Source organism: Berghia stephanieae, chromosome 1, assembly GCF_034508935.2.
Source record: "Berghia stephanieae isolate SIO BIC M18660-M18661 chromosome 1, UCSD_Bste_1.3, whole genome shotgun sequence".
NCBI lineage: Eukaryota > Metazoa > Mollusca > Gastropoda > Nudibranchia > Aeolidiidae > Berghia > Berghia stephanieae.
In genome coordinates this window covers 125,658,715-125,676,214 of record NC_088360.1, presented here as the reverse complement: position 1 = coordinate 125,676,214, position 17,500 = coordinate 125,658,715, and the positions used below count along the sequence as shown (strand labels likewise).

The 17,500-nt window shown below is 36.3% G+C and overlaps 2 protein-coding genes across 3 annotated transcripts in view; one reads left to right on the top strand and one right to left on the bottom strand.

Moving 5' to 3' along the window:
• The window catches only part of LOC144963043 (uncharacterized), a 26,683-nt gene extending 19,627 nt beyond the window's left edge, over positions 1-7,056 (top strand). For both annotated transcript variants that reach the window (XM_078896650.1, XM_078896651.1), the window contains 3 exons: positions 56-232; positions 3,279-3,428; positions 5,392-7,056. In XM_078896650.1, coding sequence (XP_078752776.1) covers positions 56-232; positions 3,279-3,428; positions 5,392-6,369 — 1,305 coding nt within the window. In that variant the 3' untranslated portion in view covers positions 6,370-7,056. The remainder of the gene's footprint in view (positions 1-55; positions 233-3,278; positions 3,429-5,391) is intronic.
• A 5,344-nt stretch (positions 7,057-12,400) lies between these two features.
• Positions 12,401-17,500, bottom strand: part of LOC144963050 (uncharacterized) — a 19,434-nt gene continuing 14,334 nt past the window's right edge. Inside the window, exons 8-10 of the mRNA XM_078896658.1 lie at positions 15,878-15,977; positions 14,598-14,792; positions 12,401-13,054 (exon numbers count right to left, since the gene is read on the bottom strand). Coding sequence (XP_078752784.1) covers positions 12,812-13,054; positions 14,598-14,792; positions 15,878-15,977 — 538 coding nt within the window. The 3' untranslated portion in view covers positions 12,401-12,811. The remainder of the gene's footprint in view (positions 13,055-14,597; positions 14,793-15,877; positions 15,978-17,500) is intronic.

The window sequence follows — 17,500 nt, the reverse complement described above, 5'->3', positions numbered from 1 at the left end:
ATCGTATCAATTAAAGATATTAAAAATAATATATATTTTGTTTTCTATATCACAGATTCTGAACCACATCGCCACTTCAGGGTTTGAGGTGGTTGCAGACGCCCATTGGAGATTCCTTCTGCCTTGTACCACGGGCAGTGTCCATGTTGCCCAGTACTATGTAGAGAGTTCCGATTTCCTCTCTCAGGAAACGCTAAAAGTACACATATCGTGGTATGCCAAGGAAATTCAGGTAAAGCTGACGGTTAAATTGGATTTTTTATTTATTGAGAAATTTACATTCTCCATGATTTGTGTTGAAAGTTTACTCGCACAACTCATCTGAGTTATAAAATATAAATTCTTTTTTTTCAGACGCTTATTTTTTTCCTTTCCCTTTTATTCATCTCGTATTGGCCTAACTCGACTCAAGTGTGAATGAGTACCTGGTTTTGTAAGAGTGCTTGTACAAAGCGGGACACCTTTTAGTGTGTTGGATAAAATGAACATCTGAGTTCCTTTTTGAAGTCTCAGGTTTAAGACTTTTTTTACAAGTTGAGGATCATTTTAATCTTTCTGTATGAAGTAAATGTTTTCTTGCCAAAATGATATGAAGGATGCTTAGGCATTGTACGGCAGTAGACATTTATCATTGGCATATCCTTTTGAATTAAAAGAGGAAAGGAAGGAGAAAAGCCTAACGAAACAACTTGACTTATTAATAATTACACGGTAGACGTCTTTATTACTTTGTTATGATGACCCTGTCTTATTTGAACCTCCCTTCACTGAGACATAGTAGTTATGCATTGTTCTTGTTACTTAGCGCAAGTGATTTGTTACGATGCAAAGATCAAGGACCATTTTACGATGACTAAGACAATAAATCTTCTTTGATCCGGTTGTGAAAACAAAAAGGATTTGTGATACGTTTCTGTAGTTTGGGTTTTGCGCAGGATTGTTGAAGATGTAGATAAAGAAACGGTGCGTTTTGGTTGTTACTATTTTTTGTTGTTGGCAGCGGCAGAGGTAAACCTTTCTCGACATATTCCATCCTACTGTAGTCTTTGTAAATTCATAGCCTAACACAATCCACATTATTAGTCGCAATGCAAGGCGACGACCATCATAATAAGTTGAACACTGACTTGTATCCAATGATTCAATCAATCAGGGGTATAATTTATTTGTTTCTCTGAGCACTTCTAACGACAACTCCATTTTAACTTTCAGTTGGTGATCATCGCCCTATATCAGAACGCAAAATTTTGAGAAGAGTCAGGTTAATTGTTAACGAGGACTACAATCTGACAAGCTACTCTGCCGTACAATGGCAAATCCCATATTTTATGAATATGAGCTTTTCCAGAGTACGGCAGGTAACTAGTTAAAGGAGTTGATTTATGACTCCAAAAGAATAAAACAGGCTGAAAAGGGCGTGACACCAAATATTTTGAAAGTAAAAATCTATATCTTAAGAATGAAAGAATTGATGTTGCATATTGTTCTAGTCAAGACACTTTACAGATGTGACCATGATCACACCAAAGCAATAAATTAAGAGTAAATATTACGTCTTGCTATGCAATGGAATACTTAGTGGGTTCTTAATTACGGTTAGGATATCTGTCATCTGCATAAAAGGAAAAGTGTGTACTATTTTCTCAAGAAATATTAATGGACCCTTCACTTGGCCTATATGCTGTAATGTTTCGTTTACTAAAATAAACATTTAAAGCATCTCCACATGTAAACTTTACTTCCTTGGCAAAGCAATGTATTTATGACAGCAATACATAGCCGTGTTAATCCTCCTGAAACAACTTGCGATACAATATCTGCATTAAGCCATCAAATCGACTTATTTGTTTTCAGCCGTTTTTACAAAGCTAAATTCTTTTTGTTTGCATCCCCTTGTTGAACAAATGCATCACTTTGTCAGTGGGAGTGTCGTGATGTTATAATACGCCATAAGGACAATAAACAATTGTAACACGTTAACTTGGTGTAAGACCACACAAATAATATAAGTCAGTTTTCTAGATATTACGATCATTACAGATATATTATATCCTTTACACACATCTATTGACTAAAATGGGAGCAGGCAAGTTACGTAGATTGTCGAATGGAATGTGTTGTCCCTGATGTACTCTGTCACACGTCAATCTTGGTTATATTCTCGCATGGACAACTCGTTCATTTTCTTCGTAAGAGCCTGATCGACAGATCTCCAAACTATGTATATCTGAGACTATTCGAGTGACGTGTCTAGACAACCTCCCTCCCTGTATCCTAATCCACCATGTCATCTTGACCCCAGGACAGTAAAGCTTTTATTTGAGCAATTCAGCTTTTCCTCCCTTACCCCCCTCCCCCCCATCTTGAAAACAGACATAACATAATCACGATTGCTCGCCAATCATTGCCCTATATATTTATGTCAATTTTTACTTTTTTTATTTTTGAAAGGGATAAAAAAAAACTTTTTATAGTGATACGCTCGAACGCATTTATGTTTTCAAGCCTATCTAAAGTACAATTAGATTTCAATGGCCAGTTTGAGTTGCAGTCCTTTGAAGGACTGTAACCTCAAACTGGCCATTGAAATCTAATTGTACTTTAGATAGGCTTGAAGGAATGCAACTCAAACTGGCCATTGAAATCTAATTGTACTTTAGATAGGCTTGAAGGACTGCAACTCAAACTGGCCATTGAAATCTAATTGTACTTTAGATAGGCTTGAAGGACTGCAACTCAAACTGGCCATTGAAATCTAATTGTACTTAAGATAGGCTTGAAAACATAAATGCGTTCGAGCGTATCACTATAAAAAGTTTTTTTTTATCCCTTTCAAAAATAAAAAAAAGTAAAAATTGACATAAATATATAGGGCAATGATTGGCGAGCAGTTCTTATTTTTAAAATGAACTAAATTGTTTTGAGATTGATTGCCTCGTAAATATGAAAACATGTCAGAAATAAATCATATTTTTCCAAGTGACAATTGACTGACCACTAAACATTTTCAAACTTGGAAAATACTGTCATTGCCACAATGAAATAACGACAATGCTTTTAGTGACACAGTATTGTGCATCATTCGCTAAATGACCTTGCTTCTAAAAAGTAAAGATTAAAAATATTGCTACGACACCATTTCTTGAGTAATGTTGTTGTGAGTCTCAGAAGTATTTCGTTCGCTCTCAAAATACCCTCACACAACTTAAGCTCGACTATTTGATTAGACGTCATGGTGTGGTATATTCATATTTTTTAATGTTCGAATATCATTGCAGCATGATCTATACAACAATCGGCCTCTATACGCCCACTTCCTGGATGGTGGATCAACAATCGGCAAGAAAGAGGACTTGCTGGACGCAGCTAAGGAGGGCAAAGAGATCAGAGCACTTATGACAGATAGAGGGTACGCTTTCAACTTTCAGGTGGGTTAAATGATTATAACATTCTGAAATATGTAAATACCAAGATGTATTCTTCAGAAATAATCTAACTTATAATGTAGCTTTATAATATGGTGAAATGGCTTTCAGCTTGTGATCTGCAGGACAAAAATTGGAATCTCGCTTTGGGTCGTAGAAGTTTAGTCTTTAGAGTGTTTACTCAGATTTTCTTACCATAATTATGTGTGAAATGAGTACCGGGTTGGTATAAGCTTGTTCAATGTCGAAAAATTATGATAGCGTCGTACAGGCTTCATTTTTTGTCTTACATATTCGATGCGATTGTTACTTGGGACCCGTTATGAAGTAATTTGAGAGCCGTGGATGGATATTGCTCAATATAAAAACAAATTTCCGTTTTGTATTAAAGCCTCCTTTTACCCCGATAAACACCTTAGGAATCTGTGGATTTAATTAAATGGTAGATGATTAAAGATAACTTTTATTATGCTGAAGACTAGAGACGGGCGCAAAATATAAGCATTACTAGGGGGGATTTGATTTTGCTTTCATCTGACATTATATCTCTTACCGTCTCCACCAGCTATTACTGCTTTGGTATTGTCATATATTGGGGAGAATTATTTGATTCTATCTCCATATTTATTCAAATTGAGAAAAATTGATTTATTTGCTGTTGATAATTGTATGTAAACTTCAGTCACTCTTTTGTACATAACTTTTGAGCCAATAACCCGATTTGAACACATTTTTATCGGATTAATCCATTTAAATCTGATTGTAATGCGTTTAATATGTCAAAATCTTTCTAAAATGGCGACAGACCTAATTAACCCCAACCCACATAGGTTGAGGCATTATTATGACCCGATTAAGTAATGAAATAATTATAAAAAATTTAGTCCCTCCTTCGAAGGGTTACGTATTTATTTTTGATCATGTTAGTTTCTGTAGCCTTGCTAGATATAAACTCTTAAAAGAAGAACCTATAAGGAAACAGGGTAATCTAGAGCCTGTACATAGTTTGTCAGGATTTTCGACATAAACGTGCAGATTAGTTTCTCTCTAACTTCTCCAGCTACGTAAAGTTTATTTTCACCTTACTGTAATGACATTTTAGCATAAACTGAAAATTACAAAGGCTGTCAAGAACAAGACATCACGTATAATTTTTCACGGCTCATAAATTAGTAATTAATTTATGCATCGCTCGGCGCTTGCTTGTGCGTTATTCATGCCACAATTTGTCACAACACGTACACTATGACACCCCGATATCGTTTGCATAAGTCTTACAAATGTCTTCGCTAAATATCCGTATATTTAGTCACCAACAACTTGATTTTTGTTTAAAAAGAACATATTTAGAGTTCAGGGCTACAAGAATATCGTGCTACATATTTGTAAATCATTCCAAAAATAGCCGTGTGGTCTATCAATCTATGGGCTTATCATTTTGACAGGCATTTGGCGGAAGGTAGAGATGGGGACACGCGGTCCAAAAAAAAGGAGGGATCGGAAGGATGTAGGAGTGAGAGTGATATATATATATATATATATATATATATATATATATATATATATATATAGAGAGAGAGAGAGAGAGAGAGAGAGAGAGAGAGGGAGAGAGAGACAGACAGACAGAGAGAGACAGACAGAGAGAGAGAGAGATTTCTGATACAATAATACATTAATGATTAATTGAATATTTAGACGAAACGATGTTTTTGTAAAGGAATTGATGGGAAATAACTCAACGGTTCAGCATCCTATATTATCTTTTGCTTTTAAAAAAAAGCCAATCATACAGATGACAAACTTCGCTGTTTACTTACACATAATATTATGCAAGTGAGTTGTCAAATCAAACGAACCGGGCCCCACACAGATAAAATAGAAACAAGATTATATTATGTATACTTTAATACTGAATACCTGTTAAAAAGACAGCTTTAACCATTCCATAATTCTGAACTCGTTCCAGGTTATTCAATGGTCAGAACAAGACAGCAGAGTGGCTGGCCAGAGCAACAAACATCTCTCCCAGAAGTACAACAATGCAGACATTGTGTTTAATACCCAAACCCCTTACATGTGGTTCTCTTCCTGGTCAACAACTGGCCGCAGAGACAGCTCCAGATGGGCAGTTGGAGGCGTAACCAACAGAGGACGAGGTTCAGACTACGTGTCATTGAAATGGTTCGCAGATCCTTGCTGGAGACATATTTACACACACGACAGTTCCGGGAATCAGCTACGCGGATCTTTAGAATCATTGGTGGCTGCTATTAAAGATGGTCACCGAGTGAGAATTGTTCTTGATGATCGTTCGATGGAAGCAGCATTCCTTCGTGTTTTCAACAATCATGTCAGCGCTTATTTCCTCGACGAACTGTCTACAAAGGGAGGAACTGGGTATAGCCAATTTGACTTCACTTCAGATACTTATTTCAAGTTCTCCACAGCACACACCACCGGCACATTCCGCCAATACGGCCATTTTGTCCGTAACACCACGTTGTCAACAAAACCCTCCATCACCAAACAGAAGATTTCGTGGATGATCGACGTAAAACCATGGGAGACAATCCTGAAAGTCACAGATAAGGGTGTTGTCAAATGGGGCAGCAAAGCCAACGTAAAGAACGCCATAATGAAAGCAGCTGCTGTTCGCGTTGGAATCCAATTTGACCCTGCCGGAAGTACAATCTATCTCAATGCTGACAATGCCAAGGTGGCGACCAATGCTGCTGAAGAAGATTGCTCAATTCAAAGTACTCGCGTTCTTGGAGATCGTGCAGTGGGGCCGTATGAGTTCGAATTGAATCCTAAACCTCTGTGGATTTATTTAGTCGTTCCAACTAACGGCCAAGTCCACTTGTCTGGCTGGCAAATGGGCGCACATAATCAGTACTTCCATAGCGGTATGTCTGCCAATGTTATTTGGTTTGCTAATTTGTAGTGGGATTGTGAATGGGTCATTGGAAGAGAGAACGGCTTAATATTATTATATTTATAATGACAGCTGCCTCGTGTCTTTGGATTGTAATTATGTTACAATGTATACATACATAATTTCTCAAGATCGAGGGGTGACTGCGAGAGTGTTTGCTTTGACGAATGACAGTGGATATTTGATGAATGAAACATGCTAATGTAAAAGGCTCAATATCCTCCCGTTTTAAAATTAAATGAAGCAAGACTCCGGCATTGGATGATGACAAAATTGGACACAAATTTGTCGATACTATCCAAACAGTTGGCGATACCCCAGCAGCGATGTTCATGTTCCTTATAATAGTGTTACCATGTACACAAACATCTTATATTTATTGACAACTTTAATTATTGGTCTGGTTAATCTGATATGGTCTAAAATTTCTATCTGATATACATCTAATCACGATAAATGAGAGAATAATGCTATACCTTTTAAATTGATATATTTTAAAGTCTAGATACATATTTGTTTGATCAATGAAAATGTTTTACATAAGTGATTTTGTGTAATGTATACCTTATTGACATCGATAACACATTTGATAGATGTAATAAACTTACACAAAACAGTTTGACCATTTGTTGCAATTTTATATATCGTCATATTTCTATAGGTGAAAATAAATGACTAAATTTCTAAAATCATAAATCATATCTTCATTTTTTTCTTATTGTTCATTTGAGATTTAAACGTATCGAGTTTTTGTGAAGTACAAAATTCGCGATGGGCGAAGGATTTTAGTTCATGATCATTCGAGTAGTCAGAAAGTGATGAAAGTAGCTTCTTTCTCTCACCTGACCACATAGTATTTTAATAATGACTTATATTTAGCACAATTATGTATCAACATAATATATCCTCGAACCAAAATACTAAAATAAGCACCTAATCTAATTATTGTAGTTTCAAAACGGCCCCTTATTTGCAAAGCCGTCAAAAATAACAAGCATTTATTGACTTTCGCCTTTTGGAGGATAATACTCGAGTCAAATTCATAAAAGGCCTAGGAGTCTTTAAAAAGAACATGCCTAATAATAAAGCAATGGGTACAGGCGATGCAGACCCATAAACACTTGTGAAGAAGACAGTGAAAACTGGGTGGGGTTCCTGGCCTTCCATAGTGGGCAGGGTGGCACTCACTGTATCTTCTATCCTCTTATAACTGTTTTCCAATTTGCTTTCTGTCTTTGTCTTGGGATTACTTGGTTTTGTCCTGGCCCTGGTGGAGTCCTTAGTTGGGTGGGAAGCAATCAAATGCATAGTTATTGTTTTGGGAGATATTTTTTCCTTGTAAATCATCTCTCTGTTATTAAATGTATAATGTGAGCATTTGAGTGTATTCCTCTTTGCTGGATCTTGTGCTTGTGTTTGGATGAGACTTATAGGTGTGATCTCAAACTAAGTACTTTTGAGAGTAAGCTCTTGGAATCTACATCTGTTTCCTATTTGAACCAATTCCCCTTTGTCTTACTTTTTCTTGGGTGCTTTAATTGTAATTCTAGAATTTTTACTATCCCACTTTCTTCCTTTTTACTGGGGCTGATATGACCTTAATGTGTTGCAAGCGCCGTGAAAAAGACAGTGAAAAGCTATTCTATTCGAATGTCGGATAAACGTCGTTCTGGACGTCCTACAGCTGTTGTCAACATCGGCGATAGACATGTCATTTGGTCAGGGCAAAACAGCAAATTTCATGTGATAATCTTTTATCACAGTTAGATGTAAGGGAAGGCACTTTGTCTAACTGAAATGCTTGGATATTTAAAGATTAGTGCATGGTGGATATCCAAGTGACATCCGATTAAAAGACGGTGTGAGAGGACAGCTGTACTGGTATAATGCTTGTTGCCAGATACAAATAATTCTTACGCAATCCCCCCCCCCCCCCCCCCCCAAAAAAAAAAGAAAAGAAAAAAAAAACAAACAAAAATTTAAAACAAAACACTACCGGCGATGGATCATGAATTCACCAATTTGAATCCGAATCTAAGCAATTGAACAGCGACATCCAAAGCTAAAGAAACATCGTTTTGAAAAACCAACCGGAAAAATCCTGGTGACTTTGAACTGGGACATAAATCGTATTTTTCCTTACTGATGTTTCACCCAGAGTAATGACTTTAAATTTGGAAATTTGTGCAGCTACGTTGAAACGGCAAAAGGCAAGAAAACGATGTGTTAGGACCAACTTGACACTTGAGTGCGGCTATTTGGTCTTGTAGTATAATCGGAAGGTCCTGGGTTCGAGCCTCGCGCTCGGCGCATAGTTGAGTCCTTGGAAAAGGCTTATTATTCACATTCTCTCACCGTACTCAGGTGTAAAATGAGTACCTGGCCATTAACAGCGTTTTCTTTGTCCGATATTGTAATATCGCCTAACAGGCGGCATGTCCCGTCCTACATGTTAAATGTTGCTGTTGACCAGGGACCCCTTGTAAAGTGCTTTGAGCACATGTAGTGGATATTGCACTATATAAAGCTCAATTAAAAAATATTTTTTGAGCAAGTAAATCCCAACTTTGATAGTGCGCTCTCAACCCCGTGCTCATACAAGGCAGATAATCGACTCTTTTGGGTGGTCTTTTCTGTCAAATTCACCCTATCTCCCGATTTGACAATTTTAGACATTCAGAATTAAAGCTTTGAGAAAAAAAACATTGAAAAGTCAACATTTTTAAAGATGACATATTCGTCGACTGCTGTAGAAACGTGGTTTAACCAGCATTCTGTAACCTTTTACGAAGCCCTTTCTAAAAGATTGACATCAACGACTGAGCAAGATGTAGGCGTTGAGGAATGGGGCCCTTGAACTCTTGCACTTCAATTTGAAACATAATGCAACTAACTTGAGCTACGCATTCATATGTAATGCTGTTGTCTTTTTTTACTCGTATAGTGGTTATTCCAGCCTTCCCATGGAATAGACGCTAGAGACAAATTTCCCCTATGGGATGAATAACGGGAATTTTATTCATTTATTTATTTTACTTATAGTATATCTTAATTAAGCAATTCTAAGAGAAATTTCAAAAATCTTCTAGATAAAATGGCGAGAAAAGTGAAAAATTTGGTTTAGGCATTGAAAACGAAATTATGTTGGCTTGAAAAAACCCCTGGTTACGCCAAGTTAAGCTGTAATCATGTCGTGAAAATAAAAGGATTGAAGTAAGGAGACAATCTTTCTTCTTTGGCTATTTCATAATATCTGATGGAAGGAGCAGTCAAGAAATTTTAAGAAGGAATAGTAAATACAAGGACAATAGGGAAAAAAAAAAAACAACTCGAGACCTCACATCTGTTACTTTTCAGGTTTCAAAATCCTTGGAATTTTGCATGTAACCAATCCTTCGGAGGACTTATAATGAATAGGTGACATAATATTCAACCATAAGGTGGCATAACTATTTTACTAGCAATATGCATAGGCAGATACTAAGGACTACGGGAAGTAAAAGAGCGAAGATGGATGATCTTTATTGATGACCAGCACATTAAAGAAGCTGTCAGAAGCCAAAAATATTGACTGTGTCTTAGTTTTCCTTATTCCTTTAATGTAAATGTTGCTGTCCAAAGCTCGAAGAAATAAATAGCAATGTGAAATTGAATGTAAGCTTCAATTTAATAAACGAAAAGAGATAATGTGGACGTTTCGGGTTTCCCTTTTATCAACAAAATAGAATGAATGAAACTCTACAGACGAATGAGATAATGTGTGAGACATGTCTGTAGTGTTTCATTCATTCTGTTTTGTTGATAAAAGGGAAACCCGAAACGTCCACATTATCTGTTTTCGATTATTAAATTGAAGCTTACATTCAATTTTCCATTGCTATTTATTCTTTTAACGAAATCTTAGCCCTTGCTGTGGACGAACAATATTGAGCATATGGTGATAACCGACGTGTATCCTAATTGCAGGTCTGACACCCAAATTGTCATGGGCTCCTTGTTGTCACTGAAATACTCGTACTTTCAAACCAATGCAAAATATTGGTCATTACAACAATGTTAATACAAGGCCATAATTGAGTTCGATTATCAGACCTGCGCGTGTGTGTAACCTAGGTGATAACCAACTGATTGTAAAGTCCAATATATTTTTCTTTTTCACCACTTAATTAATGGACAGTATGGATTTCTATACGTTGACAATATTTGTTTGGGCGTCTGACAATACATCCCAACAATACGGGTGTACTCGTGAAAAAAATTCGAGCAAATCGATAATCATGCCAAACATTGAGCCGTGAAGTTTGACCCACAACAAATCGCTATAAAATCAAGTATTAATTTTGGTTTGGTCACTGCAGTGTACTTCAAGATAAATTAAGTTTGCTCGTTTTGTCAGTTGAGGCAACAAGAAATGTTGTAAGATCTGTTTCCCACGCTAAACGTGAAACGATCTTTTTTTATCGAATTGCAAAACAAAACATAGCAAAAAAAAAAAAAAAAAATAAAAATTAAAAAAATTAAAACACACACCAACAATACAAGAAAAGAAAACAAAATAAAAAAGGAAAAGAAAACAAATAAAACAAAATAAGAAAACAAAACAAAAAAACAAAACAAAACAAAACAACAACCCAACCCTAAAAAAAAGAGAAACAAACTTACCCTCCCCTAGAAAACAACAACAAAACAAAACAAAACAAAAACAAAACAAACAAGCAAACAAAAGGGCAAATAACACCCCCCCCCCCCCCCCAAAAAAAAACCCCCCCCCCACAAAAAAAGCAACAGAAAAATATCAATCTGTGAATGCTGTTTGCAATAGACTTAAATATGTGATCACGGTATTTTTATTGTTCTAAGTGAACATAATGCTTAAAATTAAATTCTAAACTTAAAATGATATATAATTTGAGTAAAGATAAATCTTTCTTTGAGGAGAGCGAGTTTTATTTTTTAAACCTCAAACAATCCAATTACCTAAATCGGATAATTTAAACCTCATTGTCACAATCTAGCTCTTTCCGACAGGACGCCAGATTGAGGAAGTGGGCTGTGATATAATAACTCAAATTCAGCACACAGTGCTACTCAATAAAGACATTCTTTTAATGATTTGAGGATGCTCACAAGAATTTTTAATGTGTACAAGTCGACCTGCACATATTTGGAGAATCGGATTTAAAAAAGTAGTCATTCAGAGCCAGTAGGCTCATGAACCCGGAGTTTATTCCAGTTTCCATAGCTTGAACGGACAATAGCAATAAAATAGCTTGCTACCGTTTTGATAGGACGCCAGCCTATTGCAAGGTACTTTCCACCAGTCTGATAACACAACGCAGTTATGGGCTTCATTTAACTTAGTCGAAATGGGATTTATTTGCATTGGTTTGATAGTACAAATTTCCACTACAACAATGAGCCCATATCAAGCTGGGTTATGAGACCAACTGATTTGTGTATTGAAGGCTAAATTCGTGAAGCTAGAACTGTCCTGTGAAAATCTGAAATATGTGGCCAGTTTCCTCAAAACGGTATTATGTCGGGGTGAACCTGATGTCTTAAAATTAGTTTGAGCTTAACCTATAGAATATAAGTAATCCTTCAGAGCCATTAGGATCACGGAGTCGGAGTTTATCCCGGTTTCTACAGCCATAGAACAACATCAATTTTTTACTACTCATTGGATAGGGCGCTTGTCTATCGCAAAGTACTTTCCGTCAAGTCTTACAGATCCATATAGTACTACAAGCCCAATCTCGCCGTCATCTGGGACCGATCTCGGATCCTTTACGTGTGAGGCGAATACTCCGCCAATTGAGATTCTGAAGACAAAGTCTGTGGCTTCTTTGTTGTGGAAGTGCCTTTTGTTTCATAAATTAAAAAAAAGTAATTTTCTAATTCTGAAAAATTATATTGAGAAGATTTCATATAGTTTTTGGGTTGCCTTTCAGCCTCATTACATCACAATGTTACACCAAAAAAGGTGAGATTGTTTCAAGTCTAGATCAATCACCTGCTTAAAAAATGAAGACAAATGCACTTTACAATATTTACTTTTATTGAAAAATTGATGTTATTTTCCTATGTTTAAAATTTGAAAAAAAAAGGATACCTAGTTTGTTGACAACTTGTCTAAAGCGAAGAATTCAAACTGGAAAAATATCACTAAAGACTTATGGTCGTTTTACAAGTATTTTAAAAAGAAGAAGGCACATTCAATCACACTAAATGAAATAAAGGGAACAAACTCTATTCATTTTACAAAAGAAAGATTTATATCACACTGCACACTTCGCATTCATTTCAAAATAATATGATCATTATACAAGGGGTAATCAATAAAAAATCTCAATAGAAATTGTCTTGAAGACAATCTATTCAGGGAGTTGAATTTAAATAATAATTATTTTGTTTGAAATAGTATTATTGTACTTTGATGTCATTCAATTTCTCACTCATTCGCAAACCACGTGACGGTTGCTGTGGGCATGGTTTCTTCAGCCCGGAACTCGTCTGATCCGTAGTACCAAGACGTCATGCGCACCGAGCCATCGGAAGAAACGGTGTAGTAGATATTGTAGATGGAGGGCAGTAGCTCATATTCATTGGGAATACGGGATATCTTGTCACTCATGTGGTCCAAGGCTTGTGCGTACACGGTATCGGTCAAGTAGTCAACTCGTATGTTGTTGGCCTGGAAGACAATTTTGAAATGATGAAGGCAAATTTGCACCGAATGAAAACATAAAGTGTGTGTATAGTCTTGATTGGTGCAATCACTTTCAGTAAACGCTGCTAATGCCACCAAAATGGTGATATTATTGTTTTTGGTGTTGTTGTTGTTGTTGTTGTTTTTGATGATGATGATGATGATGATGATGATAATGATGATGATAACACTAATGATGATGACGATGATGGTTACACTGATGATGATTTTGTTCTCTTGTCGTTGATGCCATCGTCAATTCCTTGTGAAACAGATGTGATCAGATTTATAGGTAACAAAAAGAGAAAAAATTAAAAAGTGTCTTCTATTCAGGTACCGCCAGCATCCCGACCGGCTTGCTTTTTATCCGATGTATCTGTTGGATCATATCAATAACATCAATCATTGCTTCTAAATAGCGGACAGTGGTACTTCGTCGTAAAAACAAATGTAATAGTTGAATTAAGGTATGCGCTAAGAGCAGGTTGAGTAGGGCATGCACAGTGTATGTTAAGTGTTTTAAGCAAAGGGAGATCCTTAGTTTATGCAAAGGATGAGGTCAGTAGATGTTCAACATCACTTGACTTTTTTGATCCGAGTTTATGTTGCACTTGGTATAACGAGATGCATTTCAAATCATATATTATGTGTCAGAACACCGCGTGGACAATGCTTAATGGCAGTTCAAGTTGCAGTATGATATCTGTATGCAGTTCCATGTTGCTCTCACGGGAAACAAATCAAGCACATTGAAGACCATATAGATTGATGTGAGCAATATCTTTGTCCTTAACTCTCTCCTTACCGACAATTCTCAATACTTTTACTCAAATCTCATACCTAACCAACACATACATTGAATTTTTAAACTCAAATTTAAGCGCACAAAGTGCATGATATTACGTAATTTTGTAGATAAAAACAAGCTTTACAAAACAGTATTAAGTTCTTGTAAATATAACAACACAATTTCTTTAAATAGTGTGATTTAAAAATCAAATCTGAGTAAACAAATATTGGTTGTATAGGGTAACGAATGTTACGATTTTCTTATATTTGGTAAGGAGAGGGTTAACCGAATAAGGCATGTAACCGAGGTGGGCAGATACAAATATATCATGAAAAAGTATTTTTTCGGATCTTGGAGGCCTATGAAGTCATAGTTTATCCTGTTGCTGTAGGTTTTTGTGTAGCCAAATCCAACAAACCCAATTACCCAATCGTTGCTGGGTAGACAGCGGAGTAGGAAAGAGTCTTGATTGAACATGAGATTGATACCGATCTCATTTATTAGTGAGACGAATGTTCCACCATTGAGCTATAAGGACCCCAATAAGATTTCAGAAAAAAATTGTCCTTCCGATACCATAGAGCCGAAATTTTTCCCGTTTCTATTACATGAAAAGGACGATAGCCATTGTTTGCTATCCTATGGATAGGACGTTTGTCTATCGTAAAGTATTTTCCGGCATATCTTACAGACCAAGCTACCCAATCACTGCTGACTGGACAGGGGTATCATACATACCTGAATGTAAAAGGCGCCATCTGCAGGGTCTGCCTGTATTCTAAGTCTGATGGAGGCACCTGCCAGAGCGGCATCCCTAAGTTGAGTCAATGAACCTCTGATGACTTCAATGGGAGGTCCATCAGTCTCGAGTACAGGTTTCCACGGCCTCGTGTCCACCATCCATTCCATTGTCTTGCGCACGGCTGGAATTACCTAAAAGTAAAAAAAGAAACTGGGTTGTATAACCGATGGAAACAAAGATCACCCCCCTCCGCACACACACACACACAGAGCTTTAGACAATATTGCTGTACAATTAAACTTTTAAAAGTTAATTCGAAAAATTTGAATTAATATCAAAATATTTTATATCAAACTAAAAATGATGCTTTGGCATTGTAAAGCTAAAGAATTTATCAGTGAAATTTAGAATGAGGGGTAAATGCGCTTTTAGGAAAATGCGTTCCGTTAGGATCTCCAAATTAGTAACAAAACACATCTTAATGGTATCTTGATAACGTTGCTAAATGATCACCTATGGTAATCAAGTCCAGAGTTCACTTAAACTCGTCGTTATTATTTTATTGGCTTTGATGATATAATCATGAAACAAAAAGATGTTTGTGCTATCTTTTGTTTTTTTTTAGAGAGAAAAAAACCCCGAAACTACCACCCACTACCCTGTAGGTTAAATTGTACTTATATGAAAACATTATAATTTTACCCGAAAACGGGTTTGACAGCATCGCATGAGCATCTCTTTGAGCTCCATATATGTAATGATATGCTTACATAAAATTGCCTCTAAGATCGGGTATACGCTGATAAATGGAAATTATTGGGATAGATTAGTTTAGGTTAGACGCTGATAATTTGACTTGATTATTGTCTTGTATTGTCTCTGCTTTAAATCAATGCTAAGAAGGGATTTCATAAAAAGAATGGGTTGCACAATTGTTTAAAATGAAAGAAAAAGCAAAAAAAAAGCGACAACACTGCTATACACTGATAAATGCTTTTGTCATTTGGCCTGAAAACTGTTACTTCCTCGGTTTACTTCAAAAGACTAAGATGATATCCAACATGCCAAAAAATCTAAAAACCGAAACATAAAAAAGTCTCAAGTTTCAGAATTTCTGAGTCAAGTGTCATCTTAATCTATCGATATACGAAGTAAAGGTTTTATGGACAAAAGGATTTTTAAAAAAATGTTTATTTTTGTGAACGGAAAAACAAGGTCTTGAGTCCAATGATATTGATGGTATCATAGTTAGCGGGAAAAATAGTATCTTGTTTACCACTTGCGCAGTTTGGCCAATGAGATGAGAATAAGCGTTGACTTTTCCTGTGGTATGGACGATACTGAACTTGTGTCTCGTTGCTGCTTCTATGAAATATCTACAGAAAAGGAAAGCAATGTGTAACGAATAATTTTGGTGCTATGCTTTTCTTAATCCTCCTCCTCCTCCTCATCAATATCATCCTCATCATCAACGTCGTCGTCATCATCATCATCATCATCATCAACATCAACATCATCATCATCATCATCATCATCATCATCATCATCATCATCATCATCATCATCATCATCATCACCATCATCATCATCATCATCATCATCATCATCATCATCATCATCATCATCAACATCAACAATACCATCATCATCGTATCATCACCGCCATCACCACCTACCACACATTGCCGCCTTCGCAGTCTGTGCCACAATCACCGCCCTCGCCCCCACCACCACACCACCACCACCACCGTCAAAATCATCATCTTCATCATGGTTATTGTCATCATCGTCGTCGACTCCAATTGAAAATGTATATCATCCTCTTTATAACCCCCATAATCATCTTCACTAGCAACTTCACATCACGATCATTTGCAATTACATAATAAGAAAATGAAAATTATGTCATTTGCATATTTGCAGCTGGCAGACTCAGATTAAGCGAATATTTTCAGTGTGTTCTCCGTGATGTCTTGGAACGCGCTCTATTCGCGCAGTCTTTATAATTACATTGCTTCAACCAAAAACAAAATAAATGGCGAAGTGATGACCTTAGACTGCGGATTCCCATCTGTCACAAGCAAATAGGCAATTCTTTTCATCTAGCATTTATCATTCTGCCTTTACCTGCCACATTTTGGCGTTAAACCGTCCTCAAAAATAATTTTTATCCAACATGAAATATATGACAAGAGAAGTAGAAGAAAATGTCACCCCCGCCCCCCAACAAATAGTAAGCTTTATTGTTGACATTTATGTGCTTAACTCTCTCCTCACTGACCAATTTTTCACGACCCCCCCCTCCCTCCGAAATGTTACACTTAATTAACAAATACAGGACTAGATTCTTCACACTTAAACTCAAGAGCAATACGTAAATACTATACATAATCTTATTATGAGCAAAAAGACCTTCAAAAACAGAATTATAACAAAGATATTTCTTTAATCATATTGTGATGTACAAAACAAATCTGAATAAGAAAAATGTTCGTTGTATCATAACAAATGTGACGATTTTCCTACCGTCGGCAAGAAGAGGGTTAAAGCTGCGCTGTACCATTCATGGATCCCCTCAAACGTTCATTATTTACATATTTTCAAAATAAATTCTTCTATTCATTAGAAACACTCTGGGTCGCCGAAAGAATAGGGTGGACAAATTGAAGTCTAAATGGACCAAGAGTCTGAATGGCTTTTTACTTCTTCCCTTTCCAAGAAAACTCATGCAACTAGCTTTGTATAATATAAAATGTTCTGTATGCATTTGATATTGGTGCATAATGTTAAAAAAAAAAATAACTTCGTGGATTGGCAAAATCATTTACTTTTTAAAAACTTTTTCGAGCCGAGACTAAATTTCTTTAAATCATTCTCAATATTAATGTCTGAGTAATTG